Source organism: Patagioenas fasciata, chromosome Z, assembly GCF_037038585.1.
Source record: "Patagioenas fasciata isolate bPatFas1 chromosome Z, bPatFas1.hap1, whole genome shotgun sequence".
In the NCBI taxonomy this organism is placed as follows: domain Eukaryota; kingdom Metazoa; phylum Chordata; class Aves; order Columbiformes; family Columbidae; genus Patagioenas; species Patagioenas fasciata.
The window spans coordinates 85366636-85386899 of record NC_092560.1 but is presented as its reverse complement, the minus strand read 5'-3'; the positions used below and the strand labels follow the sequence as shown (position 1 = coordinate 85386899).

Sequence of the window (20264 nt, the reverse complement as noted above, 5' to 3'; positions counted from 1 at the left end):
AGCACAGAGCTGCAGCCGCCCCGCGCCCGCCTCTGGAGAGCACGGCGCTCCGGGTCCTGAGCAGCTTAACACGGCAGCACAGAGCTGCAGCCGCCCCGCGCCCGCCTCTGGAGAGCACGGCACTCCGGGTCCTGAGCAGCTTAACACGGCAGCACAGAGCTGCAGCCGCCCCGCGCCCGCCTCTGGAGAGCACGGCATTCCAGGTCCTGAGCAGCTTAACACGGCAGCACAGAGCTGCAGCCACCCCGCGCCCGCTTCTGGAGAGCACGGCACTCCAGGTCCTGAGCAGCTTAACACGGCAGCACAGAGCTGCAGCCGCCCCGCGCCCGCCTCCGGAGAGCACGGCACTCCAGGTCCTGAGCAGCTTAACACGGCAGCACAGAGCTGCAGCCGCCCCGCGCCCGCCTCCGGAGAGCACGGCGCTCCAGGTCCTGAGCAGCTTAACACGGCAGCACAGAGCTGCAGCCGCCCCGCGCCCGCCTCTGGAGAGCACGGCACTCCAGGTCCTGAGCAGCTTAACACGGCAGCACAGAGCTGCAGCCGCCCCGCGCCTGCTTCTGGAGAGCACGGCACTCCAGGTCCTGAGCAGCTTAACACGGCAGCACAGAGCTGCAGCCGCCCCGCGCCCGCCTCTGGAGAGCACGGCACTCCAGGTCCTGAGCAGCTTAACACGGCAGCACAGAGCTGCAGCCGCCCCGCGCCCACCTCTGGAGAGCACGGCACTCCAGGTCCTGAGCAGCTTAACACGGCAGCACAGAGCTGCAGCCGCCCCGCGCCCGCCTCTGGAGAGCACGGCGCTCCGGGTCCTGAGCAGCTTAACGCCAACGTCCCGCTCCACACCCGCGGAACTTGAGACAAATAAGTGCTTGTGGTTTTACAATATAAAACCAGGCCTGAGGCGGCTTTCAAATAACTAAATAGTTAGCGTGACTGTAATTTAAAGTCTTTACAACACTAAGTACTACAAGATAAATGTATTACTGCTAAAATGCACAAAACTTCAACTACGAGTTTTTCAGTACCCAGGATGCTATGTGCAGTGTCATGGATGCAGTTCTTGGCTTTCATAACAGTGTTTTAGATTTTATTTAGCAACGTGAACATATTTTAAATAACAGTGATTGACCACGATCCCTCACTGACGCTGCTCTTGCCACATCTCGGGCGCTGTGCCTTGTCCTTCCAGGACACGGAGTGCGAAGTTCTCAAGCACAAAAACACGCACAACACTATTTTAAACGCCCGCCTGAGGTCAAACCTGGGCAATAACTCTCTCAAGGAGGGCTGTTACCAGTCTCCAGTGCCTTGTTTGAAGGATTTTCATGGATTGCTCTCGATAATCACAGCATTTAAAATACCATCCTCCAGAGTTCGATGCTTTGTGTGTGCCCAGCAATCTGTTGAACACAAGTCAATGGCAAACAAGTAGGGTCCTGTTGCCTCATTTATTATCAACAGTGACTATATATTACACTTGGCCTTCAAAACAAACCAACCTCAGTCCACAGCAGGATTCAGAATATAGGACTTCAACACCAGACTGAAAGAGCGGTCACAACCATTCACAGCCGAACCTCTCTTCACTGGAGATAAAACCGCCACCTGATTGCAAAGCTGATATTCTCTGCTCTTTTCTAGAACACCTGGTGGCCCAGGAGGGTACGGTGTGTGCTGTGAGGTGTGTGCTGGCTTTAGTATCAGAGCATTTACATACAGCCAAGGTGAGGTCTTCCCTTTTATTTATTCACTCGTTTTGGAGACAGCAACCTGCATGGTCACAGTGCTCATTTCATTAACGGATGCTGGCTTTTGGAAGTTACAAATGCCATCCTGTTGTTGCTCCGCTGCATGGAGAGCGGTGTGCTGCAGTCAGTGACACTGCTGGCACAGGGGACAAGGCAGCGGGTCAGTGAGACCGTCAGCATCACCCAAACATGGGAGACAAAGCAGCGGGTCAGTGTGACCACCTGTCAGCATCACCCAAACACGGGAGACACGGCAGCGGGTCAGTGTGACCGTCAGCATCACCCAAACACAGCAGACACGGCAGCGGGTCAGTGTGACCGTCAGCATCACCCAAACACAGCAGACACGGCAGCAGGTCAGTGTGACCGTCAGCATCACCCAAACACAGCAGACACGGCAGCGGGTCAGTGTGACCGTCAGCATCACCCAAACACGGGAGACACGGCAGCGGGTCAGTGCGACCGTCAGCATCACCCAAACGCAGGAGACACGGCAGCGGGTCAGTGTGACCGTCAGCATCACCCAAACATGGGAGACAAGGCAGCGGGTCAGTGTGACCGTCAGCATCACCCAAACATGGGAGACAAGGCAGCGGGTCAGTGTGACCGTCAGCATCACCCAAACATGGGAGACACGGCAGCGGGTCAGTGTGACCGTCAGCATCACCCAAACACGGGAGACACGGCAGCGGGTCAGTGTGACCGTCAGCATCACCCAAACACGGCAGACACGGCAGCGGGTCAGTGCGACCGTCAGCATCACCCAAACACGGCAGACACGGCAGCGGGTCAGTGTGACCGTCAGCATCACCCAAACACAGCAGACACGGCAGCGGGTCAGTGTGACCGTCAGCATCACCCAAACACAGCAGACACGGCAGCGGGTCAGTGTGACCGTCAGCATCACCCAAACACAGCAGACACGGCAGCGGGTCAGTGCGACCGTCAGCATCACCCAAACACAGCAGACACGGCAGCGGGTCAGTGTGACCGTCAGCATCACCCAAACACGGGAGACACGGCAGCGGGTCAGTGTGACCGTCAGCATCACCCAAACACAGCAGACACGGCAGCGGGTCAGTGTGACCGTCAGCATCACCCAAACACGGGAGACACGGCAGCGGGTCAGTGTGACCGTCAGCATCACCCAAACACAGCAGACACGGCAGCGGGTCACTGTGACCGTCAGCATCACCCAAACACGGGAGACACGGCAGCGGGTCAGTGTGACCGTCAGCATCACCCAAACACAGCAGACACGGCAGCGGGTCAGTGTGACCGTCAGCATCACCCAAACAGGGGAGACACGGTAGCGGGTCAGTGTGACCGTCAGCATCACCCAAACACGGGAGACACGGCAGCGGGTCAGTGTGACCGTCAGCATCACCCAAACACAGCAGACACGGCAGCGGGTCAGTGTGACCGTCAGCATCACCCAAACACAGCAGACACGGCAGCGGGTCAGTGTGACCGTCAGCATCACCCAAACACGGGAGACACGGCAGCAGGTCAGTGTGACCGTCAGCATCACCCAAACACGGGAGACACGGCAGCGGGTCAGTGTGACCGTCAGCATCACCCAAACACGGGAGACACGGCAGCGGGTCAGTGTGACCGTCAGCATCACCCAAACACGGGAGACACGGCAGCGGGTCAGTGTGACCGTCAGCATCACCCAAACACGGGAGACACGGCAGCGGGTCAGTGTGACCGTCAGCATCACCCAAACACGGGAGACACGGCAGCGGGTCAGTGTGACCGTCAGCATCACCCAAACACGGGAGACACGGCAGCGGGTCAGTGCGACCGTCAGCATCACCCAAACACGGGAGACACGGCAGCGGGTCAGTGTGACCGTCAGCATCACCCAAACACAGCAGACACGGCAGCGGGTCAGTGTGACCGTCAGCATCACCCAAACACAGCAGACACGGCAGCGGGTCAGTGTGACCGTCAGCATCACCCAAACACAGCAGACACGGCAGCGGGTCAGTGCGACCGTCAGCATCACCCAAACGCAGGAGACACGGCAGCGGGTCAGTGTGACCGTCAGCATCACCCAAACATGGGAGACAAGGCAGCGGGTCAGTGTGACCGTCAGCATCACCCAAACATGGGAGACAAGGCAGCGGGTCAGTGTGACCGTCAGCATCACCCAAACATGGGAGACACGGCAGCGGGTCAGTGTGACCGTCAGCATCACCCAAACACGGGAGACACGGCAGCGGGTCAGTGTGACCGTCAGCATCACCCAAACACGGCAGACACGGCAGCGGGTCAGTGCGACCGTCAGCATCACCCAAACACGGCAGACACGGCAGCGGGTCAGTGTGACCGTCAGCATCACCCAAACACAGCAGACACGGCAGCGGGTCAGTGTGACCGTCAGCATCACCCAAACACAGCAGACACGGCAGCGGGTCAGTGTGACCGTCAGCATCACCCAAACACAGCAGACACGGCAGCGGGTCAGTGCGACCGTCAGCATCACCCAAACACAGCAGACACGGCAGCGGGTCAGTGTGACCGTCAGCATCACCCAAACACGGGAGACACGGCAGCGGGTCAGTGTGACCGTCAGCATCACCCAAACACAGCAGACACGGCAGCGGGTCAGTGTGACCGTCAGCATCACCCAAACACGGGAGACACGGCAGCGGGTCAGTGTGACCGTCAGCATCACCCAAACACAGCAGACACGGCAGCGGGTCACTGTGACCGTCAGCATCACCCAAACACGGGAGACACGGCAGCGGGTCAGTGTGACCGTCAGCATCACCCAAACACAGCAGACACGGCAGCGGGTCAGTGTGACCGTCAGCATCACCCAAACAGGGGAGACACGGTAGCGGGTCAGTGTGACCGTCAGCATCACCCAAACACGGGAGACACGGCAGCGGGTCAGTGTGACCGTCAGCATCACCCAAACACAGCAGACACGGCAGCGGGTCAGTGTGACCGTCAGCATCACCCAAACACAGCAGACACGGCAGCGGGTCAGTGTGACCGTCAGCATCACCCAAACACGGGAGACACGGCAGCAGGTCAGTGTGACCGTCAGCATCACCCAAACACGGGAGACACGGCAGCGGGTCAGTGTGACCGTCAGCATCACCCAAACACGGGAGACACGGCAGCGGGTCAGTGTGACCGTCAGCATCACCCAAACACGGGAGACACGGCAGCGGGTCAGTGTGACCGTCAGCATCACCCAAACACGGGAGACACGGCAGCGGGTCAGTGTGACCGTCAGCATCACCCAAACACGGGAGACACGGCAGCGGGTCAGTGTGACCGTCAGCATCACCCAAACACGGGAGACACGGCAGCGGGTCAGTGCGACCGTCAGCATCACCCAAACACGGGAGACACGGCAGCGGGTCAGTGTGACCGTCAGCATCACCCAAACACAGCAGACACGGCAGCGGGTCAGTGTGACCGTCAGCATCACCCAAACACAGCAGACACGGCAGCGGGTCAGTGTGACCGTCAGCATCACCCAAACACGGGAGACACGGCAGCGGGTCAGTGTGACCGTCAGCATCACCCAAACACAGCAGACACGGCAGCGGGTCAGTGTGACCGTCAGCATCACCCAAACACAGCAGACACGGCAGCGGGTCAGTGCGACCGTCAGCATCACCCAAACACAGCAGACACGGCAGCGGGTCAGTGTGACCGTCAGCATCACCCAAACACGGGAGACACGGCAGCGGGTCAGTGTGACCGTCAGCATCACCCAAACACAGCAGACACGGCAGCGGGTCAGTGTGACCGTCAGCATCACCCAAACACGGGAGACACGGCAGCGGGTCAGTGTGACCGTCAGCATCACCCAAACACAGCAGACACGGCAGCGGGTCACTGTGACCGTCAGCATCACCCAAACACGGGAGACACGGCAGCGGGTCAGTGTGACCGTCAGCATCACCCAAACACAGCAGACACGGCAGCGGGTCAGTGTGACCGTCAGCATCACCCAAACAGGGGAGACACGGTAGCGGGTCAGTGTGACCGTCAGCATCACCCAAACACGGGAGACACGGCAGCGGGTCAGTGTGACCGTCAGCATCACCCAAACACAGCAGACACGGCAGCGGGTCAGTGTGACCGTCAGCATCACCCAAACACAGCAGACACGGCAGCGGGTCAGTGTGACCGTCAGCATCACCCAAACACGGGAGACACGGCAGCAGGTCAGTGTGACCGTCAGCATCACCCAAACACGGGAGACACGGCAGCGGGTCAGTGTGACCGTCAGCATCACCCAAACACGGGAGACACGGCAGCGGGTCAGTGTGACCGTCAGCATCACCCAAACACGGGAGACACGGCAGCGGGTCAGTGTGACCGTCAGCATCACCCAAACACGGGAGACACGGCAGCGGGTCAGTGTGACCGTCAGCATCACCCAAACACGGGAGACACGGCAGCGGGTCAGTGTGACCGTCAGCATCACCCAAACACGGGAGACACGGCAGCGGGTCAGTGCGACCGTCAGCATCACCCAAACACGGGAGACACGGCAGCGGGTCAGTGTGACCGTCAGCATCACCCAAACGCAGGAGACACGGCAGCGGGTCAGTGTGACCGTCAGCATCACCCAAACACGGGAGACACGGCAGCGGGTCAGTGTGACCGTCAGCATCACCCAAACGCAGGAGACACGGCAGCGGGTCAGTGCGACCGTCAGCATCACCCAAACACAGCAGACACGGCAGTGGGTCAGTGCGACCGTCAGCATCACCCAAACACGGGAGACACGGCAGCGGGTCAGTGTGACCGTCAGCATCACCCAAACACAGCAGACACGGCAGCGGGTCAGTGTGACCGTCAGCATCACCCAAACAGGGGAGACACGGCAGCGGGTCAGTGTGACCGTCAGCATCACCCAAACAGGGGAGACACGGCAGCGGGTCAGTGTGACCGTCAGCATCACCCAAACACGGGAGACACGGCAGCGGGTCAGTGTGACCGTCAGCATCACCCAAACACGGCAGACACGGCAACGGGTCAGTGTGACCGTCAGCATCACCCAAACACGGGAGACACGGCAGCGGGTCAGTGTGACCGTCAGCATCACCCAAACACGGGAGACACGGCAGCGGGTCAGTGCGACCGTCAGCATCACCCAAACACAGCAGACACGGCAGCGGGTCAGTGCGACCGTCAGCATCACCCAAACACGGGAGACACGGCAGCGGGTCAGTGTGACCGTCAGCATCACCCAAACACGGCAGACACGGCAGCGGGTCAGTGTGACCGTCAGCATCACCCAAACACAGCAGACACGGCAGCGGGTCAGTGTGACCGTCAGCATCACCCAAACACAGCAGACACGGCAGCGGGTCAGTGTGACCGTCAGCATCACCCAAACACAGCAGACACGGCAGCGGGTCAGTGCGACCGTCAGCATCACCCAAACACAGCAGACACGGCAGCGGGTCAGTGTGACCGTCAGCATCACCCAAACACGGGAGACACGGCAGCGGGTCAGTGTGACCGTCAGCATCACCCAAACACAGCAGACACGGCAGCGGGTCAGTGTGACCGTCAGCATCACCCAAACACGGGAGACACGGCAGCGGGTCAGTGTGACCGTCAGCATCACCCAAACACAGCAGACACGGCAGCGGGTCACTGTGACCGTCAGCATCACCCAAACACGGGAGACACGGCAGCGGGTCAGTGTGACCGTCAGCATCACCCAAACACAGCAGACACGGCAGCGGGTCAGTGTGACCGTCAGCATCACCCAAACAGGGGAGACACGGTAGCGGGTCAGTGTGACCGTCAGCATCACCCAAACACGGGAGACACGGCAGCGGGTCAGTGTGACCGTCAGCATCACCCAAACACAGCAGACACGGCAGCGGGTCAGTGTGACCGTCAGCATCACCCAAACACAGCAGACACGGCAGCGGGTCAGTGTGACCGTCAGCATCACCCAAACACGGGAGACACGGCAGCAGGTCAGTGTGACCGTCAGCATCACCCAAACACGGGAGACACGGCAGCGGGTCAGTGTGACCGTCAGCATCACCCAAACACGGGAGACACGGCAGCGGGTCAGTGTGACCGTCAGCATCACCCAAACACGGGAGACACGGCAGCGGGTCAGTGTGACCGTCAGCATCACCCAAACACGGGAGACACGGCAGCGGGTCAGTGTGACCGTCAGCATCACCCAAACACGGGAGACACGGCAGCGGGTCAGTGTGACCGTCAGCATCACCCAAACACGGGAGACACGGCAGCGGGTCAGTGCGACCGTCAGCATCACCCAAACACGGGAGACACGGCAGCGGGTCAGTGTGACCGTCAGCATCACCCAAACGCAGGAGACACGGCAGCGGGTCAGTGTGACCGTCAGCATCACCCAAACACGGGAGACACGGCAGCGGGTCAGTGTGACCGTCAGCATCACCCAAACGCAGGAGACACGGCAGCGGGTCAGTGCGACCGTCAGCATCACCCAAACACAGCAGACACGGCAGTGGGTCAGTGCGACCGTCAGCATCACCCAAACACGGGAGACACGGCAGCGGGTCAGTGTGACCGTCAGCATCACCCAAACACAGCAGACACGGCAGCGGGTCAGTGTGACCGTCAGCATCACCCAAACAGGGGAGACACGGCAGCGGGTCAGTGTGACCGTCAGCATCACCCAAACAGGGGAGACACGGCAGCGGGTCAGTGTGACCGTCAGCATCACCCAAACACGGGAGACACGGCAGCGGGTCAGTGTGACCGTCAGCATCACCCAAACACGGCAGACACGGCAACGGGTCAGTGTGACCGTCAGCATCACCCAAACACGGGAGACACGGCAGCGGGTCAGTGTGACCGTCAGCATCACCCAAACATGGGAGACACGGCAGCGGGTCAGTGCGACCGTCAGCATCACCCAAACACAGCAGACACGGCAGCGGGTCAGTGCGACCGTCAGCATCACCCAAACACAGCAGACACGGCAGCGGGTCAGTGTGACCGTCAGCATCACCCAAACACGGGAGACACGGCAGCGGGTCAGTGTGACCGTCAGCATCACCCAAACACGGGAGACACGGCAGCGGGTCAGTGTGACCGTCAGCATCACCCAAACACGGGAGACACGGCAGCGGGTCAGTGTGACCGTCAGCATCACCCAAACACGGGAGACACGGCAGCGGGTCAGTGTGACCGTCAGCATCACCCAAACAGGGGAGACACGGCAGCGGGTCAGTGTGACCGTCAGCATCACCCAAACAGGGGAGACACGGCAGCGGGTCAGTGTGACCGTCAGCATCACCCAAACACAGCAGACACGGCAGCGGGTCAGTGTGACCGTCAGCATCACCCAAACACAGCAGACACGGCAGCGGGTCAGTGTGACCGTCAGCATCACCCAAACACGGGAGACACGGCAGCGGGTCAGTGTGACCGTCAGCATCACCCAAACACGGGAGACACGGCAGCGGGTCAGTGCGACCGCCTGTCAGCATCACCCAAACACAGCAGACACGGCAGCGGGTCAGTGCGACCGCCTGTCAGCATCACCCAAACACGGGAGACACGGCAGCGGGTCAGCGCGATCGCCTGTTAGCATCACCCGTCCAACACCAAAAGTACCAATAAAGCCAGTTTGAAGTGTCTGCTCTGGTAAGCACCATGATGGTTGCGCGGATGGACAGACAGACAGCAGGGAAGGCTCTAATGCCAAGTGTGTTTTCACTCTGCATGTTTGATCTCAATGGAATGACTGCTGGTTCCAACACACTTCACCATCCAGATAAGAACAGGAGAGGCAGATAAACAGTTCTACACACATTCCTTAGGAACAGGATTTGTCCCAGTTCTATTTATTCTTTGGAGTTGTCAGACATTTATAGGTGGTTCAGAAGTTATAAGAGAAGCAATTAAGCCTCTTTCCCAATTCAGAAGCACCACATTTCCCAGCTCAAGTTGTAAAGAAGTATGCGCACGGGGGCTGGTTGAAGGGGATGCAAGCTGTTAAACAAGGACAGGCTGTGAGCGGCCACAGGGGCGGGCAAGAAGAGCAACACAGAGAGAAAACTGACATCTCTGTGCGGGCTGCGTTAACTAACCTGCAATTAACGAACTCTCGCAATGGCTGGTTGAACAACTGGGAAAAAAAGTCCCTTTTCAGTTTACTTCATCTTTAAAGCTTTCCATGAGCTGTCCTTGTGCCGACCAGTGCTGTGCACACAAACCATCTCCAGCGGGCGGGCTCGCGGCCGTGGTGCCACCGCCACCTGCTCCGGGCCCTGCGCAACGCGGAGCTCGGGCCCCCGTGACGCTGGCACCTCAGCAGCACCGGCGGATTCCCCGTACTTTCACCAAAATAGTTATTCTACAATTATTTCTAGGAAAGGAGAAGCAAAGCTGCGTTGTGAGAAACGCAGACTTGCAGAGCCAAGAGCTGCCATTTCTGGGGAACTAAGCCAGCCCTACTACCACAACATTTTGTTAGGGCACTTTGTATTTCTATCACAACAAAGATGCCTTTGTCAGGACTCCAACAGCTGTCCAATACATGAGATTTTTGAAGTGTTTCCCGCAAATACAGCTACGCACTCACAGACCCAAATTATAAACAGTGTGAGTATTTGTTACACGCCACGGTAGCCTATTGCATTACACATCCAATACCATAGTGGTCAAAAGAATCTGTAACAAGGCTTCCAAATGAAGTTTTTCACAACTGGACAGAAGCTCCTAGTTAATGTTTCCATCCCGCTCGCCCCACAGCGCTTGTCCGAAACAGCAGCTACTGCAGGGTCACGAACAGCGGGCAGAGCAGCGCTGCAGCCGCCGCTCGTGTCCGCGCTCCAGGCCAACCGCGCCGCAGCAGCTGCCGCGCCCGGCCCCGTGCCTGGGTCAGTCTAACACGCACAAGCCTCTTCCACAGGCTGACAACTACACAGCACGGCAGCTTTCCCCTCAGCTTCATGGAACAAATATTCCCGGCACAGCCTTGCTTAGCATCACAGGTCCTCCAGACAAACTTCTGTGGGATAGATTAAAAATGTACCTTACTAAAGAACGTGTTATATGTAGACAAAATAAAGCAGATCTTTCACCAAAATGCTTTCATTCCCCACGTGCTGTGGCATCTGGCCCAGCCAATCACCTCTACCCACAAGGTTTCTGGGCTTACTTCAAATATGAGAAACCACCACAAGATGCGTTTTCCATCTCAGTTAATCCCCTACTTCTGAAACTCTCTGCACCGCCATCGCTGTTCGCCGGCACCACGTGGGCCGAGCGCCCCGCGGCCGCCGTGCCCCGCCTGACCAAATCGATTTCACCGAGAGCGCGCAGGAACAACTCCCTACCCCTCCTCTGGAAACACCGCGGAATGGCCTGGGCACAGGAACGGGTCCTGCGCTGGAGACCAAAGAGGTGACGTCGGGTGCAGAGACCGGGCTGTGGGGCGAGGTTGGACACCCTCAGCTACCTGTGTAACGGGTGCTGCTCCTCCGTGAACCGCTGTTATTGGAAAGGAACAGCGTAAGAAACAGGAAAGGGAAAAAAAGACACTTCTTTTTCCCATTTCATTTTTAGTACGAGATTTAGATTTGTTTTAGGATGAGAACACGTAACATACTGCGCTGCATACATGAAAATCAAATGAAGACGATCATCCGTACAGTTTCTGCATTTCAGATTGTCCAGCTGAAACGTCCTCAGGCTGGCAGGAAAGACCCAACACGCTTCTTCACAAGGCTGCTGCCTTCCAGAGCCCGGAGCGAAACCCCTACTGCCCAGGGATTACTTCTGTGTCATTTGTTTCAAATACAGGTGTAGGGATGCTTTGTGATTTTCTACTCACAACGCCTACCGAAGAGCTAAAAAGAAGGTTCCACTGGATAACCTGGTGACTCCCAGCTCTGCCCAGAGAGCTGCTGTCTGCCTGTCCGTCCGTCTGTCCGTGCCGTGCTTCACGGAACCAACGCGCACAACACACAGGCAATCAACACCGACAAGCCCTCCTGGCGAGCCTGTTCCGCAGCTGGAGCCGCAGCGCTTGCCGTGCTATATACAGCAGCGCCGGGCGAGGAACCCAGTGGGCGGTGTTCAATTGCACTGCAAAGCTATTTAAGCAGATGACTAAGCCCCTAAGTTTCATTCCTACTCCGGCCTTATAAAAAGTGGCTTAAAACCATAAACCATCAATCTTCTCCCGTTATAACAAAGAAAAACCAGATTAATTTGTCATCCTAAAGCAAACTCACGGCAAATACAAACAAGACGCTTTACCAAGCTGTGCCAAGCCCGCGGCACACAAAAACGGGACACAGCTTTCATTTCCACAAGGAAAAAAATCATCATTATAAGATTTCTTTCCCAACTTGTTTGTACCTTATCTGTTAAGTCAATATCCTGACTGGAGTTACCGTAAGCTTTCTACAGCCTTAGCTACCATTGCATAGCATACACGTTTTAAAGCCGAGAAGAGGCACACGTGTGTACATTATACTCAGAAGGTGTGGAAGCATTTGTTTTAAAAACAGAGAGCAGGAAAAATTCACGCAGCAAGGTCTCAGCCAACTAAATTAACACGAACGCTTAATTTGCTGCTTGAATGTTTTGATTTTCAAAATCTTTCCAGCTGATGTAACACTGAATTAAGAAACGTGTGACATTAGGATCTCAAAATATTACACTGGATGTAATCATAACTGAGCGCAAAGTTCGGTCAGATTAGAAACAGAGATGATTGTGCCTGCCCCAGAGAAATGCAGAACGTTCTGGCGCTAACAATGGAAGTGGCGCAGCTGCGCGAGCCCAGACCCCTGGCAGTTGTGTCTCCCGTACTTACTGCGGCGCCGGGGGCTGCGGGGCCAGGGCTGCCACGCTCCTCCTGCCCCACCACCCGGCCCTGCTCTTCGGGGCCGCGGGTGACAAGGATTCTGAAGTGCTGCTGCCTCGTGTTTTGATCTGGCCTGATTTTAAACAGGCAGCCCTGCCCCTGAGGAATCCGCTCTACCGAGTCGCTCCTAGGCACTTCTGACCCGTTCCTGCAGTTTCCATGCGGTTCCGAATTCAACCCGTCATCCGCGGGGCTTGTTTCTCCGGTCGGGGGCTGGACAGGGTAGGAAGTGCTCCTTTCCAGCCGTATCCGCGGGTACCTGACCAACCTGTCCCCTTTCGTTCCAGTAAAACCAAAGTTATATTCTCCTCCTGCGCTCGAACCGCTTGTCTGCGGCTGCTGTAGCTGGAGAACAAACAACTTTTTCCCTGAATTTGCTGACATATCTGGCACGTGCTGCAGAGACCAACGCCGGGGCTCGGGGGTAGGAGCGTTGTTCTGAGCCTCGGCACCAAAGGGGAGCAGCGTCACCTGAGGCACATCTGCACTTGAAGCCCGATGCTGAATCCTCACACCGCTTACGTTTAAACCTGAAGCTGTTCCATTTGCCTCGTCTCCTCGGGCAGCTGATGAAGCATCCTCACTCTGGTTATTAGAAGGAATAGTACAAAATATTCTGTGATTACAGCAAACAGTTCCATTCATCTGTTGCCCTGACTCTTCCGTCAGCCTGGGTGCAGAGTTTTCAGGGGTCCCCTCTGGACTGCTGGGCTCCCCCAAGCCCGAGGCCTCACAAGGAGGTGGCTCCTCCGGAGACTCCAGCGCTGCGCACTCGTCGGCGCAGCCGTTCGCAGTCTTGCGCTGGAGGGAGATCTGCATCGACGAGCTCCTCGTGGGGCGCACATCCACGCTGTTGAGCAGCTGGGGAATAAACATGGATGTGCTCCTCTTCAAGGAGCCCACTTCTTGCAAATCGCCGCCGCCACCGTAATCCGCCCCGTGCCGGGAGAAAGCGTGCGGACTGTGTCTTCTCGGCAGAGTGTGGAATGCCATGAAGAAGTCATCTTCTCTCTCCTGGTCGAGGATCTCCGATTCGGGGGCCGTGTTGCTTCGCCCAGAGCCAAAATGAAACCGCAGCCGATGGGCCATGGTTTTACAGAGAGAAGAAAAGGAGAGGGAGAACAGCAACAATTCAGGCACTGCCAGAAGTTAAAAACCAAAGGCATAAACTCCAAGAAAAAGTGTCCCATCTGCCAAACCGTTAGCGCTGCAGCCCTGAGAGCGACAGATAGCAGAAATAGCCCAAGTGGCGAGCGGCATTCCAGGCATGGCTGGGGCTGAGCCGCGCGGCCGGGCAGGCCGGGCGGCGGGGCCGGTCACGAGGCCGGAGGGCTCCCCGCCGCAGCGGCCCCGGGGGCGCGCAGGGGGTGCCTGACACGGCACCTTCCAGCTGCTCCTTTTCCATCAGCGGCCGGCCCCAGCGGGAGAGCTGGCGCAGCTGCCCGGGCTCCGCTGCGCTATAAATCTGAACCGCCGCGCATTTGCATACGGCACCCCCGCAAAGACTCAACTGCCACAAAAGCGCCGCGATCCAGTGTTAGGAGTGTAACGCACTCACATGCAGAGGAGAAAATTATTTCAAGCTTAACGTTTTGGTGTGTGTTACAGCATCAAGCTATCATGGCAGAACACGAATAAATATAGCGCGGTTACGCTTTCAATTTTAACTCTGCTCATAACATGATTAAGCAATGAACTTCTTGCCTTTAAAAAGCCACAACTTTCCCTCTGTCCCTACAAACGCAATCTAACCTACACCGCCCTGCGCAGCCCCTTCTGATAACTAAAGATTAAAACAAAGCAATCATACATATGGCAAAGATTTCTCACACAAAAACAGCAGCAGAAAAGTGCAAGAGGGCAGGAGCTACAGTTTGTTTTTCAGTTTTACCAGGCAGCAAAGACGAGCGAAAAGCGGAGACGGGTGTTGCATGTCGTTTTGCACCGGTTTGTCCCAACGGCGCTCAGAAACCCTGCCCGCTGCTGGCCAGGCTCCAGGGAAAGCTCAGCCCTCGCCAGAGCGCTCCTGCCAGCGCGGAGCACGGCGACGCTCCCAGAGCCACCGGAGCCGAGAGCAGGCAGGCAGGGCACACCACACACACCAGCACCCCAGCTCCGCGGCAGGGCAGGCAGGAGCGCGGCGGGCTCCGCACACACACGCGCGACGGGCGCTCACAGCAGCGCTGCTTCACGCGCGCTGGGAGAGGAACCGTTCACCATGCACTGGGGTGCACGGGCACTCGCTCCCCGGGAGAACCTGAGAGCCTACGCCTCCTCCACGGCTCGGAAAATCGGTAGGTGGAGCGTCAATACTTTATTCTACACATTTCAACCTCTGTTTGCAAGGAGCTTGTTTTCAAAAGACAGAAAATGACCAATCACAAGAGAAATGGAAGCTTAAAACCACAGCACTGCCAACAGATCACACAATCCCCAATTGTTTTAAGTGGACTATGAGCCAAGAACATGAAAAGCATGAATAGCTTCTACAGAGCAACAATACTGCATATGGACTTGTGGAAGCACAGGCGCTGATATTACTTTAGCTTATTCTTCAGATCAAACCTATTACCCAAGGCGCGGTCTCTCTGCACCACAGATGCAGCCTGCATCCCGTCTCGCACGCTCTCTGTTTTGACTGGGGTGTAGAAAGGAAAGGGCGCACTGCAAACCAGAAAGTGCTTCGACAACTGGAGAACACCAAGAAGAAACAAAGTTCTTGGGATAAAAACCACGCAAGTATTGACAAAAGCATTTCTGAATAAAGCCAAAATAGCCAGTTCAATGCCTCCTCATTCAGCACACACAGCCTGACGGCCACGTGCCATGGGACCCGCTGCCTCGGCCCGGCAGAGCGCTCAGCACCATCGTTTTACGCCCATGAACACGTTCACAGATTTACTGATTTACTTCCTTCCTAAAGAAGGATACGATCATTTGGCTGTAAGTTGGGTTTGCTGTTCGGCTGGGGTTTTTTTCACCCAGAAGATGACAGCTTGTATGGTTTTCCTTGCTCTACATTTAACAGGAAGGCAGAGGAAAAGAATGGAGTTTTTGAAAGCAGATGTTTCCATACTGGGATTTTTGAATAAACTTCTCTACAACACTGATGCACAAAGCAAACGAGTTTAGCAGAGACTGCACCGTGCCCAACCAAGCAAACGTAATACTGATCTCCTAAACAACGAGATGGTGCTGCCATTTTCGAAAGTCAAACCCAGCAGAGTCACTCCCCCCTATGTCACTGCGCTGCCACACTGAACCCAGCACGTTCAGAATGACAGCAGCATTCACTGCACGTACGGCTGTGTGAAAATCCTCCCTATTAATCATAGCAAATGCAAGCAGCAGCCAGATGCTGGGAGACCTCTCCAGAAGAGCTACTGCATCAGACAAGCTAAGACTAAAAACGCCAACAGCGTGCTGGGCGTTAGGAGGCAGAGAACTGAAAACGTGACAGAGAGCATTATTCTGCCACCACCTCAACCCTCCATACAAGCACATGTTGAGCACCAGGCACAGCGCGGGTAAGCGCAGCCCAAAAAAGAATGCACGAGTATTAAAAACATGATCGGGGATGAAGCAGCTGCTTTTGAGTAACTAAAAAAGGTCGAGACTCCACCAGTTTGCACTGGAGAGGCCCAAGGAAGAACACGGTGAGGTTTTCGGTGCCCGGACACCCAGGTCGGAAGGACCGCTCTGGCCTGACCCAGCACGGTGCTGCTTTTGTGGAGCATGTTCTGACCATTAGTCCCAAATGCAGATGCTTTCTGTGCTTCTACCCACATTTCTTCGCACACTTGCGAACGCCAGACAAACGCAGCCCTTTGAGATGTGCTATATGTTCATCAGCTGGGTTACACGGACCTTGTGATGAGCGGAACACAAGCAAGACAAGCACTCACCAATCTGTTCTCATCAAACACTTCGAACAGGAGCCGATGGTTGGTTGGGTTCACCTAGGAGAGAATTCAAATAATGTCACTGCAGGTTCGTTAGCTTGATGACAACAAAACACTACTAGTTCACACAGTGACTAACCACGGCAAACAGAACAGGACTAACAGGTTTATGTAAATCCCTCCTTGTTCTTCCACTGCAGCACTAGAACACTTGTTTGTAACCCCGGTGCAGCTGGACCAGCCCGGCGGTTCACACTGCAACTCATTCACGGTGTTCAACGCGAGCACACTCGTTACATGTGCCCCTGGAAAACCCCACACGAGCCTCCAACACGCGAAACCAGCAAACGCATCTCCAGAAAATCACCGGCATTGAGGTGAATTTAAACAGAAAGACAAACACTGAAGAGGAACAAAATAAACAGAGAACTCTCGAGGAAGACAGAACAGCCACTATTAACCAAGAAAAAGTTCTAGAGTATCTGATGTATTGTTCCAGAAAACTTCGTAATCCAGGTTACCAGGTCCAACTCGCTTAACTAAGCAAATGCAGAACCACCACTCCACAGCGGGCGGACGGTCCCGCGGGGCAGCAATGTACTGCCCAGCCTGGGGAACACCACACGGCTGCGACACACGAGGAACGCGTGCACCGTGTTCTATATTCACATTATTGGTTGGGATTTTTAACAGGTTTTAGAAGTATTTCTTTTATAGAAAAGCTATTCGGTACACATTTAAAAATATAATTCCACTTAAACCTGAGAAGACCTATGTACTAACAGTGATACTGGTGGGAATGGTCTGAGAGGTCCTGCCAGCCATGCAGCCGGGCACTGAGATCCCAACCCACCGTCTGGAGCGACGCACAGGGACACGTCCCCTCGAGCAGCCGGTTAAGATCACTGAAATGCCTCCTCACCTTTTGTGACAGCCACGGCTGCACTGAAACTCAGCCATTCTTCCTTCCACAAATATGGGCAGCAACTAAATAACAAAGTTGGTATAGTCCTGCTCACTTATATTATGCTGGTTTGATAATCCCTATTTTAACCCCTCCTTTACACTTCCAAATATTTAAAATTATTTTCTTAGTGTGATAAAAATCACCTGGTCTTAGCTATCACTTGGTTTTCATTGTAAGCAAGATCTGGAAACACTAAAGTTAATTACAATAAAGGTCATATTTTGACCTTTAGCTAAGTTACATAAAGGCCAAGAGACATTCTTGTGTATCTTCCTTCCCTCCTGTTTTCTCTCCACGATAGCTCAGAACTCGCACAGCTCTTGGAAATAACGCTGACCGCCAGGCCCTGCGCGAGCACCTCACAGCCACGGGACGCGCGCTCTGCTGAGGACGCTGCCACGGGAAAACCATCTTGGACTTGTCAGACGAGTACATTCAACACTCCCTCCAGATAAAACCTCCAGTTGTGAAACTGCCCGTTTCTAGATTAACCTCAGGCCAACCTCTGCGGATCGTTCCATCACTGCAGAAACCGAAGAGCAGCTACACCGGGACAAGTGGGTTTTCATGAAAACACAAAAAAGAAGCTTCTTCCCACCCTTCTAAAACGCCGTGTGCTCAACTGTACACATTAAAATAGTCATTGCAAGTAAAGAGAAACTTACTCGAAAATAAAATTCTTCATTCCATTTTGGATTCAGCGTCTGTAAAAGAAATAGATACGTTTACATGCCAGCATTTCCTTACGCTTACCAACATCACCAAACTGCGCATGCAAGTGACAGTGTTCTGGGAAAATGGGAGAAAAGACTATGTCAGAAATATCGCCATCAAATTACTTAGAAATGCTCTGTCCAGTAAACCGAACGCGGGTGGATATTGGACTCAGATGATCCTAAAATAGATGGGAAGTATAAATAGGACTCCATGAGTAAAAGGCAAATCACTGAGAACCTACAGAAATAAACCTGAAGACCCATTTCATTTTCAAGGTTCATTGAAACCCAGATGAAAGCAAAGGTATTTTTTCAAAACCCCCGTTCAACTTTAGGGCCACACAAACACAGACAGATTTACACTGTAACTCAAACAGAAAGAAGAACAACGGGAAAGGTTGTTTCCTCCGCACAGGCACGAGGACAGAAGGGAACGGCAGCGCCCGCAGGCCCGTGTGCCGGCTGCCAGGAGCGGAGCTGCCAGGAGCAGAGCTGCCAGGAGGGAGCTGCGAGGAGCGGAGCTGCCAGGAGGGAGCTGCGAGGAGCGGAGCTGCGAGGAGCGGAGCTGCCAGGAGGGAGCTGCGAGGAGCGGAGCTGCCAGGAGGGAGCTGCCAGGAGCGGAGCTGCGCGGGGCGCCCACAGCTGCGCCCCAGCTCCTCGGAAGAAGCTGCTGCTCGTGTGCCCCTCTGTCATCAGCCACGGCTCTCGGTGGCCAGAGAGCTTCGTGTGACTTAACCAACGAAGCACGGGCTCGTGCTAGACTGGAGGACACTACTGTCCGGCAATGATGCATTCGCTTTGAACGCTGCTCAACCACAAACGCACATTTCAGCACACACCCGATTTGGGGAAATGCTCTGGTAAACCGGCAGAAATCTCTTCCGCCTTTCCACGTCAATGAAGCAGCAGCAGGTCAGGTCAACCCACCAACACCAGCACCCGAGACTTGGAACGAGAGGCTCCAGAAATAAGAGCACAAATAGCTTCAGAGAGGGCATTAGCACGGAAACAACAACAAAACGCCTCACCAGCAAAAAGCTACATCCTAAAAAGGGCAAGCGCTGCTCAGATAAAGAACTGCCAAGAGTCAAGCTGAGTTAGACCTTCCACAGGGTATTAGAACAAACGCAACCAAGGGCTGTCAACCATACCAAGAAAAGCAAAACACACAAAGAAACGATGCTACTAAGCAATGAAGCTCAACAGGGAGACTGAGCGTGTTTCGATACAGGAAATTCTGTTTAACGTGACAAATGGGAAAGGCAGAATAACCGAGAGGGATCGGTACGAAGACAGAAGTTGTGACAACCGACGCAGCAGCGACGTCTCCAGAGCTCAGGAACCTGGAGAGACCTTCACCCAGATTTCTGAAAGCACTGGCACGTGAAGTCACAAGCTGAGCAGCAGGAATTTTACAAACACGACTGTAAGGCAGCGAACAGCGCACACAGCTCGGTCTGCTGCAGACAGAGAAAAGGGTTTGTACGGACCATCCCGAGCCAGCTCCGGCAGGAAACACGGCAGCCAGCAGCATCCACGGGCGGACAGCAGCGTCTGGAGGGAGGGGGGCCAACCACAGGGCTCAGCTGGGCGCCAGAACTGGCGCTGTCTCCCACAGTCGCTCCTGGGACTGGTTTTGCTCAATATATTTTGATTAACGATTTGAACTCAAAATCAAGATGTGCTGAAGATGTTTGTTATTTATAAAATAGCCAGAGATTGGAAATTGCATAGGAAGAACACTGCTTTGGGAAGTCTTGAGATGAAACTCAAGAATTCAAAACAGAAATGACTACAACTTTCCAAGGGCTGAGTTAATATTACTGTTCTGGACACGATGAGAAAGGCCAGGCGCCCAGCGACAGTTACAAGACGCAGTGCAAACGGCAGACACGGTCCCGGGAACACCCGCCCCGCCACCCCCTGCCCAGCCCTCCGCCTCCACTCCCTGGGTTTTCCTAGGGCAGCGCTAAGCACCCGAGCTCCTCTCTTCCTCCACACAACCCAGACGTCACTTCCACACCTTTACTACTCTTTTTAAATTGATGGTGCTCTTCC

General features: G+C 55.4%; 1 protein-coding gene across 8 annotated transcripts in view; it reads right to left on the bottom strand.

Moving 5' to 3' along the window:
• The window catches only part of LOC136115307 (E3 ubiquitin-protein ligase NEDD4-like), a 128921-nt gene that overhangs the window by 57419 nt on the left and 51238 nt on the right, over positions 1-20264 (bottom strand). For 3 of the 8 annotated variants that reach the window (XM_071802835.1, XM_065861340.2, XM_065861342.2), the window contains exons 4-5: positions 18156-18194; positions 16527-16580 (exon numbers count right to left, since the gene is read on the bottom strand). In XM_071802835.1, coding sequence (XP_071658936.1) covers positions 16527-16580; positions 18156-18194 — 93 coding nt within the window. Of the gene's footprint in view, positions 1-12570; positions 13917-16526; positions 16581-18155; positions 18195-20264 lie in introns of those variants that run through there. The other 5 variants (XM_065861337.2, XM_071802834.1, XM_071802832.1 and 2 more) reach the window with 5 other exon arrangements.